We start from the raw sequence: 27,226 nt of genomic DNA, 5'->3' as shown, positions 1-27,226 counted from the left end.
AGCTACATAAGAAAAAGTATGTCTTGAGAGCTATGCCCTTTGGACTAAACATAGCCCCAAAGGTCTTCACGAAACTTGTGGACGCAGTCATTCAACAACTAGGCCTAGAAGGTGTTCAGGTAGCAGCGTACCTGGATGACTGGCTGGTGTGGGCAGCATCCAGGACGACTGGCTGGTGTGGGCAGCATCCAGGATGGCTTATCTGCAAGCATCCAAGATAGTGATCCAGTTCCTGGAACATCTGGGATTCAAGATCAACTTCAAGAAGTCTCGACTCTCTCCAGCTCAGGAGTTTCAATGGCTGCGAATCCATCAGAACTTGAAGTCACACCGCCTCTCTATTCCCGCAGGGAAGAGGAGAGAGATTGCGGAGTCTGTCAAGAGACTACTGAAATCCGACAGGATCTCAAGATGCCAACAGGAAAGAGTACTGGGCTCTCTCCAGTTTGCAGCAGTGACAGACCCAGTGCTAAGAGCACAGCTGAAAGATGCGTCAGGAGTCTGGAGAAGATAAGCATCAAATGCTCAAAGAGATCTAAAAAGACCGATAACGACCTTACTACGATCACTTCTCAAGCCATGGTTGAAGGCCAAGAACCTAGTGAGGACTGTACCCTTGCAACCACCTCCACCATCGGTAACCATCTACAAGGATGCCTCGACGGGAGGGGGAGGTCACTCCCATCAGAAGAAAGTCCAAGGGACTTGGTCTTCTCTGTTCAAGACCTTTCACTTCAACATTTTGGAGGCCCTGGCAGTCCTCTTGACGTTGAAAAAAACTCTCCTCTCGTAGATCAGCCCACATCAGGCTAATCTTGGACAGCGAAGTGATAATGAGATGTCTGAACTGACAAGGTTCAAGATTGCCCCATATCAACCATGTGATATAAGCCATCTTCCGTCTGGCGAAGAAGAAGAGATGGCACTTATCAGCAGTTCACCGTCAAGGGTTCAGCAATGTGACGGGGGATGCTCTATCCAGGCTCAAGCCGATAGAGTCAGAATGGTCCCTAGATGCAGACTCATTCTCCTTCATCTTACAACAAGTCCCGGAACTGCAGTTTGACCTCTTCGCGACGAGCGACAACAAGAAACTACCTCGATATGTAGCCCCATACCAGGACCCCCTAGCGGAGGCCACGGACGCCATGTCCCTCAATTGGAACAGATGGACCAGGATTTACCTGTTCCCTCCGACCAATCTCCTGCTGAAGGTCCTCAACAGGCTGAGATCCTTCTGAGGAACGGCAGCTCTAGTGGCTCCCAAGTGGCCCAAGAGCAACTGGTTCCCTCTGATAATGGAACTGAAGCTAAGGCTGGTTCCTCTACCGAACCTAGCACTATCTCAACAGGTTCAGAAGTCGACTGTCTTCGCTTCATCACAGAGAACCTAAAACCTTCATCTCATGATTTTCTCGCCCTAGCGGTTAAGAAAAGATTTGGGATCTCAAGAGGCAGTATAGACTTCTTAGAAGAAGACAATATGAATCGTCTTGGAAAAAGTGGGTTGCTTTCGTTAAAGCAAGAGGACCGAAAGGAACCTCAATAGATTTTTGTATGTCCTTCTTTATCCACCTTCATGAACCAGGCCTAGCAGCCAACACGATAACTACGTGTCAGTCTGCCCTGACTAGACCTCTTCTATACGCCTTCCAAGCGGATCTGACGAACGATATCTTTAACAAGATCCCGTAAGTATGTGCTAAACTTAGGCCTGCAGCTCCTCCGAAGACCATTTCATGGTCCTTGGACAAGGTCCTACCTTATGCTTCAGCCGTGAACAATGAAGATTGTTCCCTTAAGGATCTAACCCAAAAAGTTTTTTCCTGTTCGCGATAGCCTCAGGGGCTAGAGTTAGTGAAATAGTGGCCCTATCCAGAAATGAGGGCCATATTCAGTTCACAGAAGTGGGAGAACTGAATCTTTTTTCCAATCCAACCTTTCTCTCCAAAAACGAGCTACCCACTAAGAGATGGGGTCCCTGGAGAATCTGCCCTCTGAAGGAAAATGTCTCTCTGTGTCCAGTAGAATCTCTAAAGGTCTATCTTCGAAGAACTTCAGACTTCAGGGGAGGACAGCTCTTTAAAGGAGAAACTTCAGGATCAAACTAATCCCTAAAACAACTGAGGGCGAAGCTCACCTACTTTATTCGCAGAGCGGATCCTGATAGTACACCCGCAGGTCATGATCCAAGGAAAATTGCTTCATCACTGAACTTTTTTCAGTATATGGACTTTGAGCGTCTTCGCTCATATACTGGATGGAAGTCACCCAGAGTGTTCTATAAACACTATGCAAAGCAAGTGCATGAATTGAAGCATTATGTGGTGGCGGCAGGTAGTGTATTAAAACCTGTCGTCTAATACTGCGATGAACAGTGAATTGATTGGGACTCTCAATTAGGGTGAAAAGGTGTTGACACCTTCCATTGCAATACTTTTTAAGTGAGTGTCACCATGGTGACACTAAAGACTGTTCAAAAATCTCAGGTGTAGAATTATACAGATAACACTTGTGCTGTGCGTACTTTTACACAGTGTTGATAATATACAACATTCACAGGAAACCATATTGGAAAATTTTATCAAATTTTCAAATTTCATAGTGGCACTAATCATTTCTTCCTTTTCAGGTAGAAAAATTTTCTGTTTATAGTTGTATGTATATGTATAATTCCCTTAATATATACTGTATTACAATTGTTATTCTAATTTTAGTCATTTATCGTAAATAAATCTCTATTAAAGTGTAATTGCGTCTTATTTCGCCCCACAATTACCACAATAAAGAATAGCCAGAGTTCTTTTACTTATTTACCTAAGTAAATCTCATATTATTGTATGATTAAAGACAATAAATATAGTTGATACTTATTGTTCCGACAACATATACAAACCGTGAGACTCTTGTATATCTAGTTGATACAATGTTTGTTCATACAATATATGCAAACCTTGAGACCCCTTTTCTACTGTCTAGTATGACTCTTCCCTGCAGGGGGCAGGAATCCCTAACAGTGTCCATGATTCGTGGTAATGACGTATAACGGTAACGTCATATGTCTCAATGGTCCGGATGACCATAGAAAAATTTGTCACAAGGTTAAGGCACCTATGAAAATCCACAGATACAGTACTTTCAAGTTATTCTCTGGTAAACTTCCATCAGGACGGCATGGCTTGAGCCTAAAAAACGGATTTTGCAGCGAAGCGAAAAATCCATTTTTGGGTGAGATAACCATGTCGTCCTGATGGACCCGCCCTCCTTTTCCATAGAACATAGGCAAGATCCCTCCCGAAACTACTATATCTGTAGCACCATGATCAATGCTACAAGGAATGAGTGCCATCTTGGATACTCATAATAGTACGGGAGGAAGGGTAACCTTGATAACGGCTCCGTCCCGATATTATGCGATATCCTTAAGAGAAATTTTAAGGATATTCGCGCCAGGAGTTAGAATTCCGGAGACCTAAAGGTTAATTCTCTGGGAATATCACTGTAGCCAAATATTCCTTAGAAAGCTACCAATAGGCACCTTCCATCAGGACGACATGGCTATCTCACCCAAAAATAGATTTTTCGCTTCGCTTCAAAATCCGTTATGTAATACAAAAATCCTGTTTAGTATTTTAAACCCTCTCTGTATCTTCCCGAATATTAACAACTTCCTTCACCAATGGAGTAAACTCTTTGGCAGTGCATAAAAAAGCCCAACATACATGGACTCCCATGCTTGCCCAATATTAAGGTACTTATTTCCCAATACTTCCTCTTTTAAGCTATCTATCCCACTGCCATCGAATAAAAAACTTGATGAAAAAAATATGGATGACAGTATGGGTTTTGGCATAGAAAAATTGTGAAGCAAATGTTTGGCATGAAACAGTTGTTTGTGAGACTTGATAATAAAAGAAAGATCTTCCCATGGGTACATGAAATAAGGAAAGTTTAAGGCAGATTTTAAAGGTTTAAAGGCTGTTCACTAATGACAAAGGCTGACACGTAGACTGCTCAAATTGTACAGGTGAGAAGGCAGGATGTCCAACCTCACTCTCCTTCACATTCTAAGAGTAACATAACCTTTATTCAAATCCAAACTCATGTTGTCAACCGAGGGCCCATCTTAATACAAATGATGGGATAAAGGTAAAATAGCTAAGCTAATTTAGTTAGGAATAACTAGATGGGACAAAATTATAATTTAGAAATAAGTAGTTGCTATTTAAAGTCCCACAACTAATAACAAGGAGCTAGGAGTAGGGAGGGGGAATCTTATGTTTGGTTTTTGGGACACAGCAATATTACAATGACCTTCCCTTTACCTCTGCCAATAATGAACAATCTTTATACCTTTAAATTCCACTATAGATTTTCTTTGATCTATGCAACCATATGCAACTCTTTCCCTTCACTATCAAGCTTCATAAGAAACTGCTTGACACCAAACACTTGATTCAGAAAATTTACTTATTTTATACATACTGGCACTAAATTTATTTTAATAAAACCTACTGTAAGAATTCCTTTCTCAAGCAGATTTCTATCATATACACTCCCACAAATTCTTTAAAATGTTATGTCCTAATTTTACATTACTTAATACAAAGGGTCAATGGTTCATCTTGTTTGTTTATTTGTAAACTTTTCCAAATTTAGCCATACCACATATACTCTAGTCAGCCCCTCAATCAAAGTTATACCAATGCTTGTGAATTACATACTCAGTGACATTATTAACTGTTCAAACTATATCCACATGGTTATCATGAAAATTATTGAAAAAAACATTTGCTAGTTTGATTTCCCAAAATTTGGTTATTAGTACAAAGGCTTGGAAAGATCCACAATTTAACATTTTTGGGTATTCGTGGAATTCATAATTTTGTAACATCAAATACAAATCATTCACTTTAGTATAACACCAAATACAGTACAGCACCTTGATAGAAAAAAAAAAACACTTTAACATGAGGGCTTGAAAGTTCACTTAACGGTATCAGTCTCGACTTACTCTCCTCTTTCATATAACATTTCTTTTCTGACTTTTTAGTTAAGGCACAAGCACCATTATATAATTGTCAAAGAACTTTAACTGTAAAGACAATAAAGCATTGAGTTCTATTAGACCAAATTCAACATGGCATACTCTGTTAAATGACAGCATTGGCAAATTGAAACCAATTTTATATATGCAAGTGAATTTTCCAGCCCTTGCATAATAGTGTTTTTATATTTTCTATCAGGTGCTGTTCCGTATTAGTATTATATAAATGTGAATGCTTTCTTGCCATATAACTATGAATACTATAACTTTTATACAGTGTCTTTCTCTCAAAACTAAAACAAATAAAGTTTTTCTAGTGTTTATAAAATATGGGGTATGAGAACATAATTGGGGGTATAACAATTATTTGCAAATTCTCACCATTTGCTGGTGTATTGGTCGCTTAACCACAGTGATGTTAAGGTCTGATTGTGTATGTGTGTGTGAGTGTGTTTGTATATATATACATATATAAATATAAATATATATATATATATATATATATATATATATATATATATATATATATATAAATAAATATATATATATATGTATACATATATAAATCTCTCTCTCTCTCTCTCTCTCTCTCTCTCTCTCTCTCTCTCTCTCTCTCTCTCTCTCTATATATATATATATATATATATATATATATATATATATATATATATATATATATATAAATATATATATACATAAATATATATATATATATATATATATATATATATATATATATATATATATATATACATATATATATATATATATATATATATATATATATATATATATACTGTATATACATACATGAATATATATATATATACATATATATATATATATATATATATATATATATATATATATATATATATATATATACATATATATAGATATATATATATATATATATATATATATATATATATATATATATATATATATATATATATATATATATGTATATATATATATATATATATATATATATATATATATATATATACTGTATATATATATATATATATATATATATATATATATATATATATATATAGATAGATATATATATATATATATATATATATATATATATATATATATATATATATATATATATATATATATATATATATATATATATATATATATATATACGTACATATATACATATATACACACACACACACACACATATATATATATATATATATATACTGTATATATATATATATATATATATATATATATATATATATATATATATATATATATATATATATGTACAGTATGTATATATATGATAATTAGGCTTAATTGTTTAGTAGGGTAGTTGACTGTCACCATGATTTTAACTTGGCTAAGATTCAAATACTTAACTGGCCTGTAATTCATATAAAAAATGAATTTCCTCTAAGGTCTACAATCCCAAGGAAGAGCAAATTTGAAACTGAAAGGTATTTTTATATTGTTTGAACAATTGAAAATCATGAGTATTAGAGATAAAATATATATATATATATATATATATATATATATATATATATATATATATATATATATATATACGTGTGTATAGTTTTATAACAGTGTAGCATGGGAAAATAAAGTAGAATTTAAAAACGGGATATTCAAATGGCAGCTAAATAAGGAATTTTGATATCTATTTTTATTTCTATACTCACATGTTCATACTGCTTCTTTCTTGAAGCTTTTTAAATGCCGATGTCCACCCTAAATGTAAAAATTTCCTATGTTCTTTCTTTGCCAAAAAAAAGTGCCTCCCCTATAATTATGTATTGAGTGAATCTTAAGGATGAATATGCCATAGTTCCCTTGTTTTTTCAGTCTCAAGGCAACTATCTAGGCATGAGTGTGCCACAGTTCCTTTGTCTTTTCAGTCTCGTGGCAATTATCTATGTGTGGGTACACGATAGTTCCTTTGTATTTTCAGTCTTAAAGTCAAAACCAGATCATTAGCCTTTTTACATTGCTAGTCATTTTGGAGGGGGTATGGATATGTTATGGACATCACGTGGGTATAAAAAATAAATTTTACTACTAAAATTCTATTGGTTTTTATAAAACTCCCTTGATGCTAATATTGCTGATTCTCACACTCTGGAGGTGCGTTAGTGAAGCAAAGAGAAAATTAAGTAATATCCTAGATTAACAAATTTCTATCACTTATAAACCAAAGTAAACTTGTAATAACTCGAGTTTCCAGTTTGGGCTCCAAACATAATCCCACAATCAAACTTTTAAAACTATATTCTTATCATATCATCCAAATATCTTGAACTTTCTTAATGAGAAATTTAATAGTATAACAAATAAATTCTAAGCAAATCAATTAACAGTAAATTCTTATTTACCCCATATCCCTAACAGTTACCAGTAATTATCTAAAACAAATAAAATTTTCAACATTTAATTTGTATTTTTCTTATCTATACAAATCTGTCTTATTTAAAATAGGGAATACCTTCACTGGATCTGGAATGGCTATTGAAATCATTAACAAGGTAGTTAAAGACAGATGGTGAATGGGGACGAGTAGCCATGCTTACCTACTTGTCAAAGACACTTTTCCTTTCACTTCCAGCTTACGACTGAGATGGGTGGTTAAGTTAAAGTTGAACTTCAAAGAACTCAGATTTGTATCACTATGAAAAATACATATTACTTTTAAAATCTGTTATTTATTGCCAAGTGTATACAGTCCTTTAAAATAGGGAGACTCGCTTATTGTTGGGTAGGAAGTCCCCCCTAGAACCAAACTTTTTCTTCCATGAAAATACCAATCTCCTTGGTCGCCCTATGGAGAGTGAAGATAAAGACTCCAGCAACCTCCTATCCACCCATCCTAGGGGTGAGTAGGATTGATTAGTACTTGGTAGTTGAAGAAATCTTTTTCCTCCGAAGGGGATATGCAGTCTGGAATTAAATACCTGGCACAGGAAGGCCAATGGATAAGTATTCATTCCATTATCCTTCCCTCATAATGGGGGGAGGCGGCGAACTATTTCAAACAGATCCTGTCCGATAGGAATGAAGCTAAAAAATGTAGCTTACCCGCATCAATGTCAGAGTCAGCATGTAATGGTACAAAAGCTTCATCCTCAAGTAAGAGAAAGGGAAGAAGCAGAGGAGCCAATTATTCTACTCTTCCTCCAAACTTACATTGAACACACTACTAGAGACAGATGCATTCTGTCCTGCATGGAAACTGGGCTGGCTACAAAACTATATAGCTGCCATCAAAAGGCCTAAAACAAAAGTGTTGATGGACTTGTAGGTAAACTCCCCTAGGAAGGCTGAAGGTTGTTGGTGTATCCAAACTCCAACCCTTTCTGACTTCAGATTCTTCAGAGACTAAGTGAGAATAATACCAGACTTAATGAGCTACAGTATACATATGGCTGGTAGCTCAACTCCCTGAAAGGTCGAAGAGTACAGTATACAGTACTCTTAAAAGAGACCGTGTTGTGACACCTCTTTCTAGGTTCTGCCAGTGCTAAGGAAGATGCTAACACTCGGATAAGAGATATCCGGTCTTTCCACATTCTACCACTGGAGAAGCACCCACTAGACAGAAGATGGCTCACCTTCACTGGTAGTCTAAGGATAATTCTCTAGAAGTGCTGATAGACTGGGAATCATTCAACATGGTTAGGAAGTCTCTCTGTTATGCAAGGATTATTATTCTTATAATTATTACTTGCTAAGTTACAGCCCTAGTTGGAAAAACAGGATGCTATAAGCCCAGGGGCTCCAACAGGGAAAATAGCCCAGTGAGGAAAGGAAAAGAATAAAATAAAATATTTTAAGAAGAATAATATTAAAATAAATCTCTCTTATATAAACTATAAAAACTTTAACAAAACATGAGGAAGAGAAATAAGATAGAATAGTGTGCCCGAGTGTACCCTCAAGTAAGAGAACTCTACCCCAAGACAGTGGAAGACCATGGTACAGAGGCTCAAGAGAACTCTACCCCCAGACAGTGGAAGACCATGGTACAGAGGCTATGGCATTACCCAAGGGTAGATCCACTCCAAGAATAAAACTTGCTACTGGTGACTGAGCCTATCTACAAGTAGATTCCTCTTGTCAAAAATGTGCTTGGTTGACAGTTCTACAGCGTTGTTACACCACCCAGATGTGGATCTGCTTTGACAACTTCCAAAGGGGGTAGGGAACAAGAATGAGCTCCCTTGCTTCTTGACATAGGTTACTAAGGTGGTGGTATTACAAGAACTCTATGAAGTGCCTCCTCAAATATTCTTTGAAGTTCAAAAGTTCACTGATAATACACTTTGGGAATCTAGGTATCCCAGGTGAACTCCTCACTCCTCCTTCAAGGCATTGAGAACAGTTGCATGACCGGAGGTGGAGAGTTGAGTGGGGCTCTCCCCCTGGGGAGGTTTCATCACGCAGCCACCAGGAAGATTGGCCTCTTTCTCACTAGAACAGGATGAATCGGGGGACCTCTGATTGCTGACCAGCAATCGTTCAAATCACCCATGGGATCTCTGGCAGAGGCACTCATGTGGAACAAGCTTCTACAGCACGGTAAGTGGAAGAGAAAAATTGCAAGTGTCAAGCTGTGTGCAAGAACACTATCGGTCTTCGAGGTAAAAGAGCTGAGATGCCACACCATATTGAGTACCATCTCGAAGGTCATTCACTACTCAGGACTAGGCCCTGTGATCTGTGAGCTTCCTTAAGGGCATGCCAGGTATACCTCTCCTTGGCAGCAGGAGAGGAGGAATGACGCAACATTCCCCCTCCACATTCCCTCTCACCCTTTCATGACCTGATCAGGATGGGATATTGAAAGGGTTGTGTCTGTACAAAATCTCTTCAAGAAGAATTTTTAGCAGTCATGATCTGGGACTAGAGAAGGTTGTAACCTTCATATCACCAATCTCGCATGCATGGCTGCAGACCTCTTCAAAGAGCCCAAGCCCTTGAAAGAGACTACGTGGTGAATCAGGGAGACCTGCAGTCATCCTCCTCACTGTTGCCTGGACGAGACTCCTTGGAAGGAGACATGGCTGGTTGCAGCTTGGAATTATTTGTTTTGAGAGTCAGGAAACCAAAAATCCATCCTCTTTAAAAACAAATTAGTTCATTGGAGTGCTGGCTGTTGTTTCAAGTGAGTCAATGCCTTCCAACCAGACAGCTTAAGATTCCTGTATTTCTCTAAAGACTCAGGAGTTGAAACATGTTGTCCTGTGGTCTAAGACATGAGGCCATGGTACTGGTCCCCACAGGGCTGAGGTACCAGTTCAAATGGGGCCGACATATCAGCCCCACATTGCTGCTATACTGAGGTACCGCCTCACAGAATACTGGCCCTGTAAGGCCCAGAAACCACCCAAGTATCATCCAACACCCTGCTCAAAGGGAGGTGGTGTCATCAAGAGCCATATTCTTGTGACTATCTGGCCTTCCTAGACTTCTTTTCATTTTTTAAGAAGCATCAGAATCAGAAGTGGAAGAGGAGATTAAATAGCCCCTTCCACTTACGTGATGCAAGCAGAGAAGTCCAAGTCTCAGTGACCTTTAATAAGAGCCCTCTTCTCAAAATAGGGCACAGCAGTACCATATTAGAAAAGGGAACAGAATCTATAGACTAAGTAGGAAGGTAAAGGATAGTGCTCAAGCTCACCCAACACAGGCTGACAGAAGGTGGACATAGGACTGTGCATCTGTATAACTTAATTATTAGGTAGCAAGAGGAATCCGGGTCATGGCCCCGGGAACCACCCGAGCTCCTCCACCCTCTACCCCCTCAGGAGAGGGGTTGGCAGAAAGAGCTATACTTGTGACTGCACCTGAACTGGTCTTCCTGGCTTTTTTTTTTACATCTTTTTTGTCTTTTTCTTAGAGATGTCGGTAGAGATGTCGGAATCACAATTGGAAGGAGAAAGAGGAAAAGTTGAAAGTGGAATGAATCACTTCTTCCGTTTACCAACTTCATCTTCACAATCTGCAAGAAGAGAATAGTTATAAATCAATAGATCTGAGCAATCATTGATGACATAGCTCACCCAAGGTAATAACTACAGGGGTCACTCTGGCAAGAGCCACAACATTAGGAGACACTGTCAGAGGGGAAGCGGCAAGAACACTGACTGGCACTTGTAACATAGACACGGGATGGAGTCTCAGGCACAGAGAGGAAGGGAGCCACAGGCCCTGATCACAGGCACAGGGCAGGACTGACAGGCACAGGGCAGGACTGACAGGCACAGGGCAGGACTGACAGGCACAGGGGTTACAGACAAAAGGTCATGTCACTGAAGCTAAACTCAGGAGGCAGGTACCAGGACGTACATACAGGCCACGGAGCCTTATATGATCTATGATTTGGTACCCTACTCTAACAGAAGCGGGGCCCTGCAGGAATCACCACCTGATTCATTGAAATTTCTGGCACTGGGATCACCGCTGAATCACTAGTGTCACCGCTTGTACTGGCACTGGGGACACTAGAGCAAAGTAGCCTTAGCTAATTGGTCTCTTAAGATATTGAGTGCCTACTTGCAAGACCTAATAAAGGCCAAGCCTTCCTTGGGTTACTCGTCATCGACGGTCTGCATGCCACAGCTTCCAGCATGAGTTGGAGTGTGGCGATCATCTCAAACGCCACAACCCTGAAAAAATTCCACAATGTAGATCCAAGTTCTCCCTGCTCCTGCAGCACACTCGCTGGGACTAAGGCAAGAGCGTATACCCAGATACTGTACTTCAGTTATGTCGAACTTGATGAGGAGCGCAAAGTGATAACCAGTCTCTTTGGCAATTCATGGGCTTGCCAAGAATAACACCAGGGAAAAATATGCCATCTTCTGGCGAAGAGGCAGGGTGAACATCAGTGGAGGTTTGTAGAAATAATTATCCTGTGCCTGGCATGCTTTTACAAAATTGCCTAAACTACTCTCACTATCATTCATAACAATTCTAGAAGACATCCCACTATTAAAATGCTAATTAACCTAAAATTCTATTTTGGATCTTAGGTAGATAAATATGTGAAGCACGCAAACACAGCGGAGAACTGGAAAGACAAAGGAACTATGACATACCCACACCTAGATAGTTTGCAATTAACCTCAACTAGAGGAAGAGGCCTTTTATAAGGAAAGAAAACATGAAATCTTTAATTCTAGGGTAGATATTGGCATTTAAACAGTTTTGAGAGAGAAGCAATATGAAGATCAGGGGAGTAATCATTGCAGATTTTGAGTACAACCCAGTTGTTTCTACACAAGAGCAAATACGATCAAAGATTCTCTGCTGAACAACATAAATCAACTTTCTAATAAGAAAGAACCAAAAGTTGATCAAAACCAGTCCCATCATTTTCATAACCCTGATATAAAAGAAATAATTGATTACCTAAGGGAAAGACAAATAGAAAATTAGAGTCCATGGTCATCTCACTATATTATTCTGTACTGGTACAATTCATCAATTAGTGTTAAAAGGAAATATATTGACATGCATTGTATTAGGTAAACTGCAAAAACACAATAAAAGTGACGGCAATGCACCTTATATTAAAATTTGTTGCAGTTAACAGTAACATATTAGAATATCAACTGTTCCAATTAAGTAACAGATCAAACTAGACTGGGATGCTTTCACCTGAATACTACAAAGAACAGGAGTGAATAAGTGAATAAAATCAAACAGGTTCTTGTATATCAATCCTGGAAAATTTTATGTTAATACAGCAAGGTTTTCCATAATAATTCCAGGACAGAAGGCAAGGTATGGGAAAGGTTCAAATGCTATATAAAGGCTGAAATAGAACTACTGCATTATACAGCACACTTTACTTTAAACACACTATTGCACCATGATTAGCAATTACTAAACAAATAGATATGATATTCTCAAATACATATGATGTATTTGTTCCTGAAAATTCAATAAAGTGCATTAATCAAATAAATCTTTTGAATTATCTACTTATTGATGCAGCATCAGTAGTCAAAACACACTAAAAAGGGAACAAATTTAATATACACAAAACAACACATACAACAACCAACAATACATCATGAAAAAAGCAAAAATGCATAAGCAATACATTATACAGTTAGGTTCATATACTCTTCAAATTTACTAGGTGTGGAATATTTGCATGACTGTGCACAGATGATGCAATGTAAAAAAAAAATGTGTACTGTATGTATTGTAAATAGACACACACAGCTATTAATATTCTGTATACTTACACTATACAGTACTTGAGAGTATCAGTTTAAGGAACCACGCAGCTATGTATTTTTTAGTTAGAATATTTATTCCTCAGTTTTTTTCTGAATAAGCGAAGTTAAAAAGTACCAAATACATTTGTGGCACCATTTCATGTAAACAATGTTTAATTTAGAGTCAGTTTACTTTTATGTAATTTGTAATATTTATAAGAAATATTACAAACAACAGAAGCATAATAAAAATAAGCAATAAGAAAACTCAGGTTGATGATACTAAATCCAAGACTTACTACAGCGTTGCCACATAAGGGTAATGTAACAATAAGTTAAATATTGGGTACCAAGAAAAGGGATTTTGACGAAGGAAAAATCTATTTCTGGGGAGAGACCTGTGGCGCCCGGTGAAAAGAGTCCTTCTTATATACCTTTTCTGATAAAACCTTCCAATTATACCAGAGAAAGATAAAAGCATGGAATGCTGAGGTTACAACCCTCGCGCGAGCACCTTTAGGGTGTCGTGTATAAAGCAAAGGCGCGTGAAATCCACTATTCACAGGTTGTCTTCCATTTAGTTAATTCCTTCGTCAAAGGGATGGGCCGATACAAAGGCCCTTGCCAACCACCAGCGCCACACCACCCACGCCACGACGCGAGCGCCATCTGAACAACATCCTTCTTTTTGGAATTCTAAGTGTTGATTTGTTTTGTGGTGCTCTCGGTCTTTTTTATCAATCGTGGATTTATTTTGTCATGTCCGAAGCTCCATCTTCACACATTCCAATGTTAAGTACCATAGTTTGTTTTGACAGTATTTTATTGTACCGGGCTTTTGTTTTATATCCAGTATAGTCTGTTTTAATTCCCGTCTGGCCTTTCATGGCGGCCATTGTTTGTTCACTTGTTGGGAATTCATCTTTGTCTGCCCGTTTAGTACTCTGTCACTTAGGTTCTTGGTTAAGTCCTGGCCTTATGCCTTTAGAACCGTTATTATTTTTATTTTTATTTTTTTGTGTATTTATGCTCATGGTACTTTTTGCTAGTAAGTCCAGCCTACGAACGAGATAGCGATTTAGCTTTGTTTTTGTTTAGTGCCCGCCCCTCCGAGGCGTTCGTCACTCGACTGTGCTATTTATTTAAAGTTTTAGCAGTTGCTATTCTTCGATCGTAGTGTTATATGGATGTACATTTTTATTTTATACGTTTATAATAGTGTTGTGTGATTTTTAGTCCTGTTTTTGTGTCCAAGAGAGCGAGAGATAGGGGTCCCCGTTTTCTTTATGCCAGACCTAGACAACTTTCACCAACTCACCAACAGAAACATTAGTAGCAAGATTATTTGGTTCATTTTCTTTGCTATGTGTAAATTTAATAACAAATGCAACATTGCCCCTTATTGATGTACAATTTTGTTTAAATTTTCTATACGATCATAAAAATACTTGTAGCTCAAAATAAAATACCAAACATTAGTACAGCAGTTGTTTTGAGCTTTATAAATTAAAGTTATTCCAATGATGTAAAATGAAAATAAGATACAAAGTTCGAGGATAATAAGAATCCTAACAATTGCTTCTATACTTTACCTCCTAAATTGTATCATATTATCATATGGATTTTAATACTGTTCTCTAATTGTAACTTAGCAACAGTCTATGGTGCATTCTAGTATTGATAAATAATAATAAAACTGTAATGTTTAACAGTTTACTTCCATACAGAACCGAATCTTTGAAATACATCATTATAAATGTCACATTCTGTAAAGTAAACTCGAGCTCACTTCTTTATTCTAAAATTTTCAAATCTACCAATTGCATTACATGTTTGGAATTATATGAAAATTATTATCAAAGAGCATTAAAGATGCCATGTATTATTGAGCATTAAATATTTCATATACAGTATTACTGTATTTGTTAAACTGGATTACTTAATAACAGTTTCAGCTGTTGCTGAGGTTTGATCACTGCTGCCATTTCCTTCCTCTTAGCTGTGGCCTTTTCCAGGCAACTTCTAACAAGGTTCAGAATCTCAGTAGGCACTTCCTCCTGTTTATAGCAGCAGTGGTTTGTCATTTTTCAAATGCCTCCCTGTTTCCCCTTTTGGAGTGTGAGATTTCCAGCAGAGATCTTGCCTCCTCCCATTTAATTTGCCTGTTCCAGTTTCACTGGCATCTAGCACCCTTTCAACTCCTATCTCAGTCTACCAATAGTGTAATCCCAGCTGATCATCCATTTTGTCTTGGCATAATCTCCTGTTGCTCCCACCAACTCTTTAGAGGTATTACTCACTTCTCTATCAGTTTCACTCCAGCACCACACCTACTCTCTCTTTCCTCTAGATCCAGCTAAGAACCAAGGATAGACCTGCTCTTGTACCAACACCCGCAGATGGCATCACCAGCGAACATCAGGACCATTGGTTGATAGCACTAGCACTAACATACACCAATGACAGTAATCACCGGCACTAGCAGTCACCAGCACCAATGGTTGCTAGCACCAGCAAACTCTAATGGCAGCAAGCACCAGCAGCAGTAGCCATCAGTGCCAGCAAGCACCAACACTAACTAGAGCTAGTGCCAAATAATTCAAATGGAAGCAAATACCAGTGTCAATATCAGAGTATCATTGAATCCCCAAAATACACCTGGGTTCTTGCCTATCTGATGTATTAGCTGGGATCATGGTTTTAACATACATGCTGAGCTATTGCATAAAGCCACTACTGGGAAAGACGTGGAGGTAAAAACCTTATGAAGCTCATTACTATCAATTTCCAAAAGCTCATCAAAATCTAGAGGAATTATCGTCCTCCTTCTCACTATAATCAACTAACCTAGTTTTCTCTAGTTGTTCCCCTGATCTGAATTTTAATTTTCTCTTATCTTCGGAATTCTTAATATGATCAGCTACCATCTATATACACCTCTTCATAAGAGGGACAGTAAGCAATTCTAAAAGAAGACATCTCTCATTATTACTGATCAAAATTCCAAAATCCACCCAACCTATAGGGGGCACACATCAATACTTTTTAACCAAAGGTGACAAGAAGCCTGAAAAGACAAAGGGGTTGTAGCCTACACAAGTCGAGGCTATTGCTATCAACTGACAGAATATTTCAATGCTGTAACCTACTATAAGCCTAAGCCTATCTAAAGAAACAAAAATTTGTTTTAGGGTGCAAGTTGATATAAAACCAGGCTTCAAGAGAACAAAATTATGAACAAGGGAGTGTCATAGAAATAAAGGGGGAGTGACAGCTTGAAGGGCATAAATATCTCTGAAAGTATCTTCAATTTAAATTTAGCTAATTTACTGAAGGTTAAGAATATGGGAAAATTTGAAATTGAAAAAAAAAATTACTGGTAAATATTGAATAAAATGTTATTAAAATTCTGGTTTTGTGATCCAATCACAAGCCAAAATAAGATAATTGATGGACATTCAATTATCAGCTCAAGCTTGGGTATACTACTGTATATAATAAAACATAAGGTGTTATATATGTGTAGTTAAGCCTAAATTAATATCCTAACTAGTACAAATGATCATCTCAGATCAAGACTCCAGACAAACATAAGCAATTAGCCAATAAGATGGAAAAACTGAGATTATCGAAACACCAATTTGATAGAAAAATACCGGGAAAACTCCTGGTTTGTGCAAAAGCAAATGAAGTATCAAACAGCAGCATAGCTAAGAAGAAAACGATTAAATAACAGACACTAAAGAGGGTAGAGCTAACCACAAGACCTAAGCTTCAACTGAAATAAGGGAATAGATATATGTAACTCATATGTGGGCTACCTCCAAACCCTTATAAAACCAAGATCTATTTTACTATATTATAGTTTACTCATTTTTGTGTACTGTATTTAAATAACAGAATCCAGTAAGACAACGGTTCAAAATATGTATGAAAAGTCAATGGACACTGTTAATTATAAATACCGTACTATAATTCATTACATTTGTACCTTATAATGTAATTTGCTTCCAAGATTTGAGGCTTAAGCACTCAAAACAATTTAACACAAGATAATACTTGAAAAAAATACCTAGATACTCTCTATTACCCTTCTAAACATCAAAATTCATTACTAATACAATATGTCATTCACTAGCTATACTTTTTACTGTCTTTCTAATTCATTCATAAATATTAATTTTAAAAATGGTAAAAACTTTAAAAAATGTTATTTTTATTAATAAAATAAATTTTTGAATATACTTACCCGGTGATCATATATCTGCAACTCTGTTGCTCGACAGAAAAACCTACGGTCAAAATACGCCAGCGATCGCTATGCAGGTGGGGGTGTACATCAACAGCGCCATCTGTCGAGCAGGTACTTAGTACTCCAATGTCAACAAAGAACCAATTTTCTCCTCGGTCCACTGGGTCTCTATTGGGGAGGAAGGGAGGGTCCTTTAATATATGATCACCGGGTAAGTATATTCAAAAATTTATTTTATTAATAAAAATAACATTTTTCAATATGAAACTTAGCCGGTGATCATATAGCTGATTCACACCCAGGGGGGTGGGTAGAGACCAGCATTACATGTTTACATTATTATGAGCTAAGTATTTTGTATTTCATTTTAGCAGTTATTCAAAATAACAAACATAAAATAAATAAGTACCTGGTAAGGAAGTCGACTTGAACAATTACTCTGCCTTTTTAAATACGTCTTCCTTACGGAGCCTCGCGATCCTCTTAGGATGCTGAGCGACCCCTAGGATCTGAAGTATCAAGGGTTGCAACCCATACAACAGGACCCCATCAAAACCTCTAATCTAGGCGCTTCTCAAGAAATGACTTTGACCACCTGCCAAATCAAGTAGGATGCGAAAGGCTTCTTAGCCTTCCGGACAACCCAAAAACAATAATAAAACATTTCAAGAGAAAGACTAAAAAGGTTATGGAATTAGGGAATTGTAGTGGTTGAGCCCTCACCCACTACTGCACTCGTTGCTACGAATGGTCCCAGAGTGTAGCAGTTCTCGTAAAGAGACTGGACATTCTTAAGATAAAAAAGACGCGAACACTGATTTGCTTTTCCAATAGGTTGCGTCGATTATACTTTGCAGAGATCTATTTTGTTTAAAGGCCATGGAAGTTGCGACAGCTCTAACTTCGTGTGTCCTTACCTTCAGCAAAGCTTGGTCTTCCTCATTCAGATGGGAATGAGCTTCTCGTATTAACAGTCTGATAAAATAGGATAAAGCATTCTTTGACATAGGCAAAGATGGATTCTTAACTGAACACCATAAAGCTTCAGACGGGCCTCGTAAAGGTTTTTAAATAGAACTTAGAGCTCTTACAGGACATAAGACTCTTTCTAGTTCATTTCCAACCATACGATAAGTTTGGAATATCGAACGATATTGGTCAAGGCCGAGAAGGCAGCTCGTGTTTAGCTAGAAAACCAAGTTGTAGAACATGTAGCCATTTCGGATGAGAATCCGATGTTCTTGCTGAAGGCATGAATCTCACTGACTCTTTTAGCTGTGGCTAAGCATATCAGGAAAAGAGTCTTAAAGGTGAGATCTTTCAGGGAGGCTGATTATAGCGGTTCGAACCTGTCTGACATAAGGAATCTTAGTACCACGTCTAAATTCAAACCAGGTGTAACCAAACGACGCTCCTTCGTGGTCTCAAAAGACTTAAGGAGGTCCTGTAGATCTTTATTGTTGGAAAGATCTAAGCCTCAGTGACGGAAGACTGATGCCAACATCCTTCAGTAACCCTTGATAGTGGGAGCTGAAAGAGATCGTTCTTTCCTCAGATATAAGAGAAAGTCAGCTATTTGAGTTACAGAGGTACTGGTCGAGGATACGGATACTGACTTGCACCAGTTTCGGAAGATTTCCCACTTCGATTGGTAGACTAAGGGTGGATGTTCTCCTTGCTCTAGCAATCGCTCTGGTTGCCTCCTTCGAAAAGCCTCTAGCTCTCGAGAGTCTTTCGATAGTCTGAAGGCAGTCAGACGAAGAGCGTGGAGGCCTTGGTGTACCTTCTTTACGCGTGGCTGACGTAGAAGGTCCACCCTTAGGGGAAGTGTTCTGGGAACGTCTACTAGCCATCGAAGTACCTCGGTGAGCCATTCTCTCGCGGGCCAGAGGGAAGCAACTAGCGTCAACCTTGTCCCTTCGTGAGAGGCGAACTTCTGCAGTACCTTGTTGACAATCTTGAACGGAGGGAATGCATAAAGATCTAGATGTGACCAATCTAGTAGAAAGGCATCTATATGAACTGCTGCTGGGTCCGGGATTGGTGAGCAAAATATAGGGAGCCTCTTGGTCATCGAGGTTGCGAAGAGATCTATGGTTGGCTGGCCCCGGGTGGCCCAAAGTCTCTTGCATACATCCTTGTGGAGGGTCCATTCTGTTGGAATTATTTGTCCCTTCCGACTGAGACAATCTGCCATGACATTCAAGTTGCCTTGGATGAACCTCGTTACTAGTGAAATGTCTAGACCTTTTGACCAGGTGAGGAGGTCCCTTGCGATCTCGTACAAGGTCAGAGAGTAGGTCCCTCCTTGCTTGGAGATGTACGCCAAAGCCGTGGTGTTGTCCGAGTTCACCTCCACCACTTTGCCTTGAAGGAGAGACCTGAAGCTTTTCCAGGTCAGACGTACTGCCAGTAGCTCCTTGCAGTTGAAATGCATTGTCCTTTGACTCGAGTTCCATAATCCCGAGCATTCCCTACCGTCTAATGTCACACCCCAGCCTACGTCCGATGCGTCCGAGAAGAGAACGTGGTTGGGAGTCTGAACAGTCAGGGGAAGACCCTCTCTAAGGTTGATATAGTCCTTTCACCAAGTCAGACAAGACTTTATCTTTCCGGAAACCGGGATCGAGACCGCTTCTAGCGTCTTGTCCTTTTTCCAGTGAAAAGCTAGATGGTATAGAAGAGGACGGAGGAGTAGTCTTCCTAGTGACACAAATTGATCCACGGATGACAGTGTCCCTACCAGACTCATCCACAGCCTGACTGGGCAGCGTTCCTTCTTCAGCGTATTCTGGATGGATAGCAGGGCTGGGGGTTGATCGTCTTGTTCAGCAACGTCCTCATCAGAGGGTTCCTCATCCGAAACTGATGAGGAAACGGCAACGGAGTGGGCAACGTCTGACTCGCTGAATCCGGTCGCACTGGTGGATGCGTGACGGAGCCGGACGCAAGGTCATGGCACTGCTGCACAGTCTGTGAACTGTCAACAACCATGGGTGCGCGAGGAAGTACAGCGTCAACCCGAAACTGTCTAGACTGTCTGGGTTGTGCAGTCAACACCCTATCGGGTTGCTGAGGTTGACGCACTGCGTCACAACAAGTCACCTCTGCTGGTTGTTGAACGTCTTCCTAGTGACACACTGAACGTCACCAACCACCTCCGAGCGTCGCTTAACGTCAACGTGCGACTGGCAACCCACACTGGGTCGCATCGGTGGAGGAACCACCTCAACTGGCAGACGCGAGTAGGATACCTCAGCGTCAACAGGGCGCACAACCAACCGGTTGGAAGGTTGTTGGCCAGAAGGTTCTTCTCCGCATTTAAGTCTTTTATCAAGGACGCAAGCTTGGACTGCATGTCTTGCAGCAAAGCCCATTAGGGTCTACGGGAGCAGGTGTGGCAACAGACGGGGTTAGCGACTGAGGCGGAACCATTTACCATCCCTGGAAGCCTTGTTATGTGTGACATAATAGTACAGCAAAACTTCAAAGGCTCGACAAAAGTTGAGAAGTTGACCTGTAAACAACTTGGAGCGTCTCCTGGCTAGGCGCCAGGGCGAGTCTACCAGAATTGAGAAGTCTATCTGGGCAGAGGCATGAACTCCCAAGCCGAGAACTTCTCTCGTGTCCTATCAGACTCTCGCTCTATAAGCCAGTTTAAAAGAAGGGAAATCAAAGGCTGTATCCCTAAAACTCCTCCTGGTGCAAAAACCAGTCGCCTAGCCAACGTAACCCTCTCTAGGAGAGCGAGAGAGCACTAGCTTAACAACAACGGCTTCGAAGTAGCTAGGCCTAGTGTAAGTTCTGACGTTTCGTTCATCTTTGAAAACAGTACGAAGACTATCAAAGAAATTCTTTCATAAAACATTAAATTTAAAAAGTTTTAAATTCTTTAAAGGCTAAAGACGATATAACGGGCTCAACGTTGATTAACTTCGGTTCCAAGTTAGGACCGCCTACTATCAGGAAAGGTCGCATATAAACAAAACATAAAAATTTATTTTTATATGTTTATAATAAATGGAAAGTTAATCGAAGAGACCTAATAAAGGCGGAGAGATATAAAATATATAGATCTATAACGTGTTAAGCAAAATTACTAAAAACCTAAAAACACTTCCGTCTAAGGGAAGGGTCGGCCATTTAAAAGTGAAAGAGAGTCCATACTCTCTTTGTCACCATAAATAAATCTATCCAAAACGAGTTCAAGTTTTGAGATGAAGATAAAACCCCTGCATAGCTAAAGCTCAAAACTAGAATAGTGTACTTCACCAAATAGTTGTGAAAACAAATCCAGTTAGTAACAGCGTATTAGAAGGTCTTGCCGGTAGCCCGACAGAGAGAAAATTGGTTCTTTGTTGACATTGGAGTACTAAGTACCTGCTCGACAGATGGCGCTGTTGATGTACACCCCCACCTGCATAGCGATCGCTGGCGTATTTTGACCGTAGGTTTTTCTGTCGAGCAACAGAGTTGCAGCTATATGATCACCGGCTAAGTTTAATATTGAAAAATCCTATATTCTTCTAATTATTTCTAAGCAAAGAGTAACTTCATGTCTAAAAATACTTGACATGAAACAATTTTACATGAAGTATGACAGTATTTTTCATCTATTGTGTATATGTAGATGTATTACTGGTTAATCTTGATTTCATAGATTAGCCAAGTAGGCCTAAGCATTTTCATTATGTCAAAAGAACAATGCCAACATGGAAACCTTCATCATTCAGTGTTGCAGGGAATTTCTAAATTCCCACATGGACCAAAATCTATTTTGAGTGGGTAGCTATTAATGAGGCTATGAAAAATGTCATCCAGAACTGTTGAAGGTAGACTGAATACAGTCCTTTCCCAATAAGACTTGAATTGAAGTCTGTTATATTGCTCTTTTAGAATATCTTGTATTTTCTTTTAATAGGATTACTAAGTTTTAGGAACGACAGTTGAAAATAACTATATTAATTTGTAACCATTAAAAGTTTAGGCATCTACATGCATCAATGGTTATCAATGTAAATCATATTTAGAACCAATATTAAGCATCTACCTAGTCTTTGAAGCAGTACTGAAATAATCCTACAAGTATATATTCCAAATAATAATAATCAAAAGTCAAATGTCCAGAACAGTACAGTAATGCATATCAACAGGATGTTGTATTTACATTTCAAAGATACGTCAAAGCATAATAAGAAAAAAATACAGTGTTCTAAAAATAAGACAAAGCTGATTAAACTTATGTAACTAACTTGCAAATATAGTTCTATGCAAAATAGCTAATCAAATGGTTCTTATATATACACACACACGCACACACATCCTTTTCTTAACTTATATTTTACTATTTTAACCACATCATTTAATGAACATACATAGTTAACTAGCAATCACAATAAGAATGTGCAGACACATCAATCAAGCATAAACTGTAATCAAAATGCATTATAAACTATATTAAAATATGCAGTGCAACAAATAACTATCATCTAAAATTAGTAGCAATAAATATACATACACTAGTACTTACAATAGAAAACTTTCACGTAAAATTCAAGTGCATTATCATTGGCATTCAAGTGCAATAATCAAATAAAAAGGAATCATAGCCTTCATCAAAATAAATGTTAATCATTATACATCTACCATCATCAAAACAAATCAAATGAGTGGTGAACGACGTAGAATTTCAGGAAGAAAGGTCATAATAGTGCCTATTGCTCTACTGTGTGTGAACTAGCAACATAAGGGCCAGGTCTGTGATTAGTGCTTTCTTATTTTTCGAATTCAAAAGCTTACACATATACTGTACTCCGGAAAGTACGGGCAGCAACACTTAATGTTAATACCAATGCAAGGGGCTTAACAGCTTCTTTCTTTTGCATTTTTTGAGTTAGATTATGAATTTCATTCGTAGACATGACAACTACTCCACAGGGCAAAGTGCCAATCTCTAACCTTAAAGTCTTCAGTACAATAATAATGTTTTTCTTATGTGACTTTTTTTGCATTGATATATGAATAATCTCTAAATAATATTTCATCAATTTCATAACAATTTCGTAAAACTAGTTTTTGGACTTTTCTTATGATTTTTAAACCTATCCCAGTATATTAAGGAAATTACATCAATGGTAAAACATTCTCACTGAACTGAAGACCTAATTGTTAAGAGAATCTGCACACCGGGGATTATGTGCGCACCTGGGTACTGGGGGGTGTGCGTGGGGGTGTGCACCGGAGAGCGGGCGGGCGAACCGTACGGGGACCTCTGAGGGGTGGTGGCTAGAACGAACCCCATAATATTCATTAAAATTTCACTTAACTTGCTACAGAGTACGCAGTAACACCTTACAATAACAGCCCCAACACATCTAAAGATGTCCAATGTTATTAATTACCATAAGGGCACAACATTTTTATATCATGAATGTTTCTTCCATAAAGAGCAGCAAATTCTTTCTCAAGGAAGTACAGAACGTATCAGATACTGGAAGCAGATCTATGGAGTATACCAATGAAACTTATAAATTAATATGCATAACGTTGGTAAAATTGATAATTGATGATAACATTTTCCTGAATTAAATTACAGAACTTAAATACTATGGATAATGATAACATGAATGATAATATTAATTAATGATAACAATAATAATTTTATATGTTCACATATGTCTTTATTATGAGAGAAAATGTGTATACATAAGAGTTAAATCTATGTAAGTAGTAAAAGGAACACTAAGATACTAAGACCTTAGGCATAACTTCAAACTGCATGAGTATCAAAATAAAAGACCCCAAGAGGCATATATAGTATGCATATTACATAAAGAGTATTCCATATGCATACACAAGCAAATAAAACAAAAATACACATCTATTTAATCCTCATATTGCTTGTCTTCAACAAGCGAGTAATTTTAATATCTTTGTGTTGGTTTCCTTATTTTTGGGGAGGAAACTTTCTCACTACCCAATTCAAACCAATTCCTAGTATTTCAAAATTCTTCCTCTTGATTACAAAATGCACAGATTATAATTCCTTATAGTGTACTATAAAATTAAATTTGGCATTAATGATAAACATTGACATATTTATCTACTGGTACATGACTGCATAATCATTTATGGATAATGTACAGTATTCATATGCTGTACACTGCTGTTATATTAAAAAGTAAAGATTTATCATAATACAATAGATGTTCACTCCTCTTGTGGTTATGTTAATCTAAGGACAAACCAGAATATAAAAATGAGAGAAATTCTAAAAAAATAAAGCCAATTCATCAAATTGTTACAAAATTATTTTTCTTTCCATAAAATCTACTTGTCATTAAAATGACAAAAACACTTTCTGTAACACAAAAACCTTAAAAACTAATCAAAATAATTGTTATAGTCTTAAAATAAGATTGCATTTGCTGTGTTTAAATAAATTAACTATCACATTGAAATATAGCATAAAATTTTGCATTCAAGACAAAAAACAGGTCATCTAAGGATTGAATTCAAGAACTATGATTAGCTAAATACTGTATATTTCATAAAGGATGCTATTAATAAAAACAAAGACTATTAGTGAAGCACAAAACGGCTAAAATGTTATTTCATGTACCTTTAAATGCAACCAAACATCTATGTTTAGCACTGATATGGCGATCCTTGTATATTTATAATTTCTGAGCCTCCCTTGATATTGCTTCTTCTTTGAATGTAGAGATCATTCATTTGAAAGACTGGTTTCTCCTGCTTAACAGATCTACCAATAAGTTTGATTTCCCTGGGATACATTTAGGGAGAAGGGCTAGATATCTCAAATTTGTCCAAGTCAATAGCACCAATGCTATCCAGTATTGGGATTCCAACCTAGTTCCCATGTTTCCATATAAAAGCTGATGCTGTTGTGTTATCTGTTACTTTTCTAAACCAATACTCTGTATACCATCTCATCTCTATTCCTTGTACCCTATACACTATCAATTGGGTTATATTTGGTTATTCCTACATTGGTTTTGCCTGTGGTTTTGATGATAAGATAGTGTTCCCTTTTATTTGCCGGAAAGATATTTTCTCTGTAGGTTGTATGGTTGACAAAAATTTTCAAACCTTAATGATGAAATTTCCTTGTTTTCAATTTACTATATACTTTAAAAAGTTTTAATTTCAAAATATGGAATCAAAATGGTTAAATGATAGATATTGTTTAAAAATTTCCTTTCCATCTTTTGTACAGTAATCTTATTTGGCATCACTGTACTTTATATCTTGCATTTTTTTTTCAATAGTATCTTTTGAAAAGGAATGACTAAACTTTAATAACTGTGTAGAGGTCATAAAAAATTATGAGATTTATCAATCTATCATGGGATGAAGATTTTCAATATATGTCAACACACTTTATAGGTTATCATGCTTTTTAGTTCTAAAAAATTTACATCTACATGGAGCTACTATATAATTTATGATATTTTTTCTTCTATTATGTAAAATTTCACTATAAAAACAATGCTATGGATACTGTAAACTTAGAAATTGAATGAAAAAGCTTTAACTCTACAAATTTACAGATAATTGCTTCCTTTTACAGAATTTTTTTTGCGTAAAAGTGAAATAAAATGAGTTAAGATGGTATATGACATGCTTCGGTATAAGCTTCCATACAAAAAACCTACAGGTATTTGAGAAATTGGTCAACTGTTCCAAGCTTCAAATTCAAAAGAGGCTAATGCTGTGAAACTAAATGTACTGACGAGGTAAAATGTAAAAAAGAATATGGCATCCACTGGAAAAAGCATCCGGAACAAAGCAATAAATAAAACTCCTTTACAACTATAAGATTAAAATATTAGTTGGCAGAACAAATAAAATTACTATATATCTAAGAACAGTAGAGCAGTATTTTTACAATCCTCCTACTTTCACAATAATCAGGAATCACTCATAATTATCAATTATACCAACATCAATTTGCTTAGAATAGAATTACAAGTTACATTCAATTACCATTTAAACTTTACAATTTTTATCAGGTAAATCTTAAATCTAAAAAAATTTCACGAGTGAAAATCAAATATTCTCTCCAGCCCTTTATCCAATTAAAAAAAACAACCATTAGATTTTTCTCCTATTTCAATAAAACTGTACGATGAGGACTAAAATCATAATCAACAAGATTAAAATTTTTGTGTACCAGTATTTGTAGACTGGGGTAGATCTGATTATACCCATAAGAGATTTGAACTTAGACATTTGCATGGTCACATATTTACTATCATGTTGTCTATTTTTGTTACATGTAATATTATTTAGCATATAACCTCATTGCTCTGTTTTGTCTTTAGAATTACTTTTCAATCAAAATAAATTTACTGTAATAATGAACAATGAAAAAAAACATATTCCCCATGAGCCTTATTTTTGTCTTGTATCTAGGTGATATACTTTTCCTAAAATTATAATATTCATTAAATATAATAATTCAAAGACTATTTCATTGCTCTACAATATTACAATTTGAAGGAATTTTTAAGGGGTAAGTTAGCTTTAGCTTAATCAGGGATGTCTTTTGATTTTCTTTTTCACATGCATTCATGTGATAATTGTTCAAGTAGGTTCTTGCTAAAGGATATGATGCTCTTTTCCTTTGTATTACGAGCCATGGGCAACAATATGACTTAAATAACATATGTT

At 37.2% G+C, this 27,226-nt stretch overlaps 1 protein-coding gene across 1 annotated transcript in view; it reads right to left on the bottom strand.

Moving 5' to 3' along the window:
• EndoA (endophilin-A) overlaps positions 1-27,226 on the bottom strand; it is a 443,293-nt gene that overhangs the window by 39,993 nt on the left and 376,074 nt on the right. The window contains exon 10 of the mRNA XM_068377602.1: positions 23,735-23,815. Within this exon, the coding sequence (XP_068233703.1) occupies positions 23,735-23,815 (81 nt within the window). The remainder of the gene's footprint in view (positions 1-23,734; positions 23,816-27,226) is intronic.

Source organism: Palaemon carinicauda, chromosome 7, assembly GCF_036898095.1.
Source record: "Palaemon carinicauda isolate YSFRI2023 chromosome 7, ASM3689809v2, whole genome shotgun sequence".
NCBI classification, from domain to species: domain Eukaryota; kingdom Metazoa; phylum Arthropoda; class Malacostraca; order Decapoda; family Palaemonidae; genus Palaemon; species Palaemon carinicauda.
This window is presented reverse-complemented; position numbering and strand designations above follow the sequence as displayed.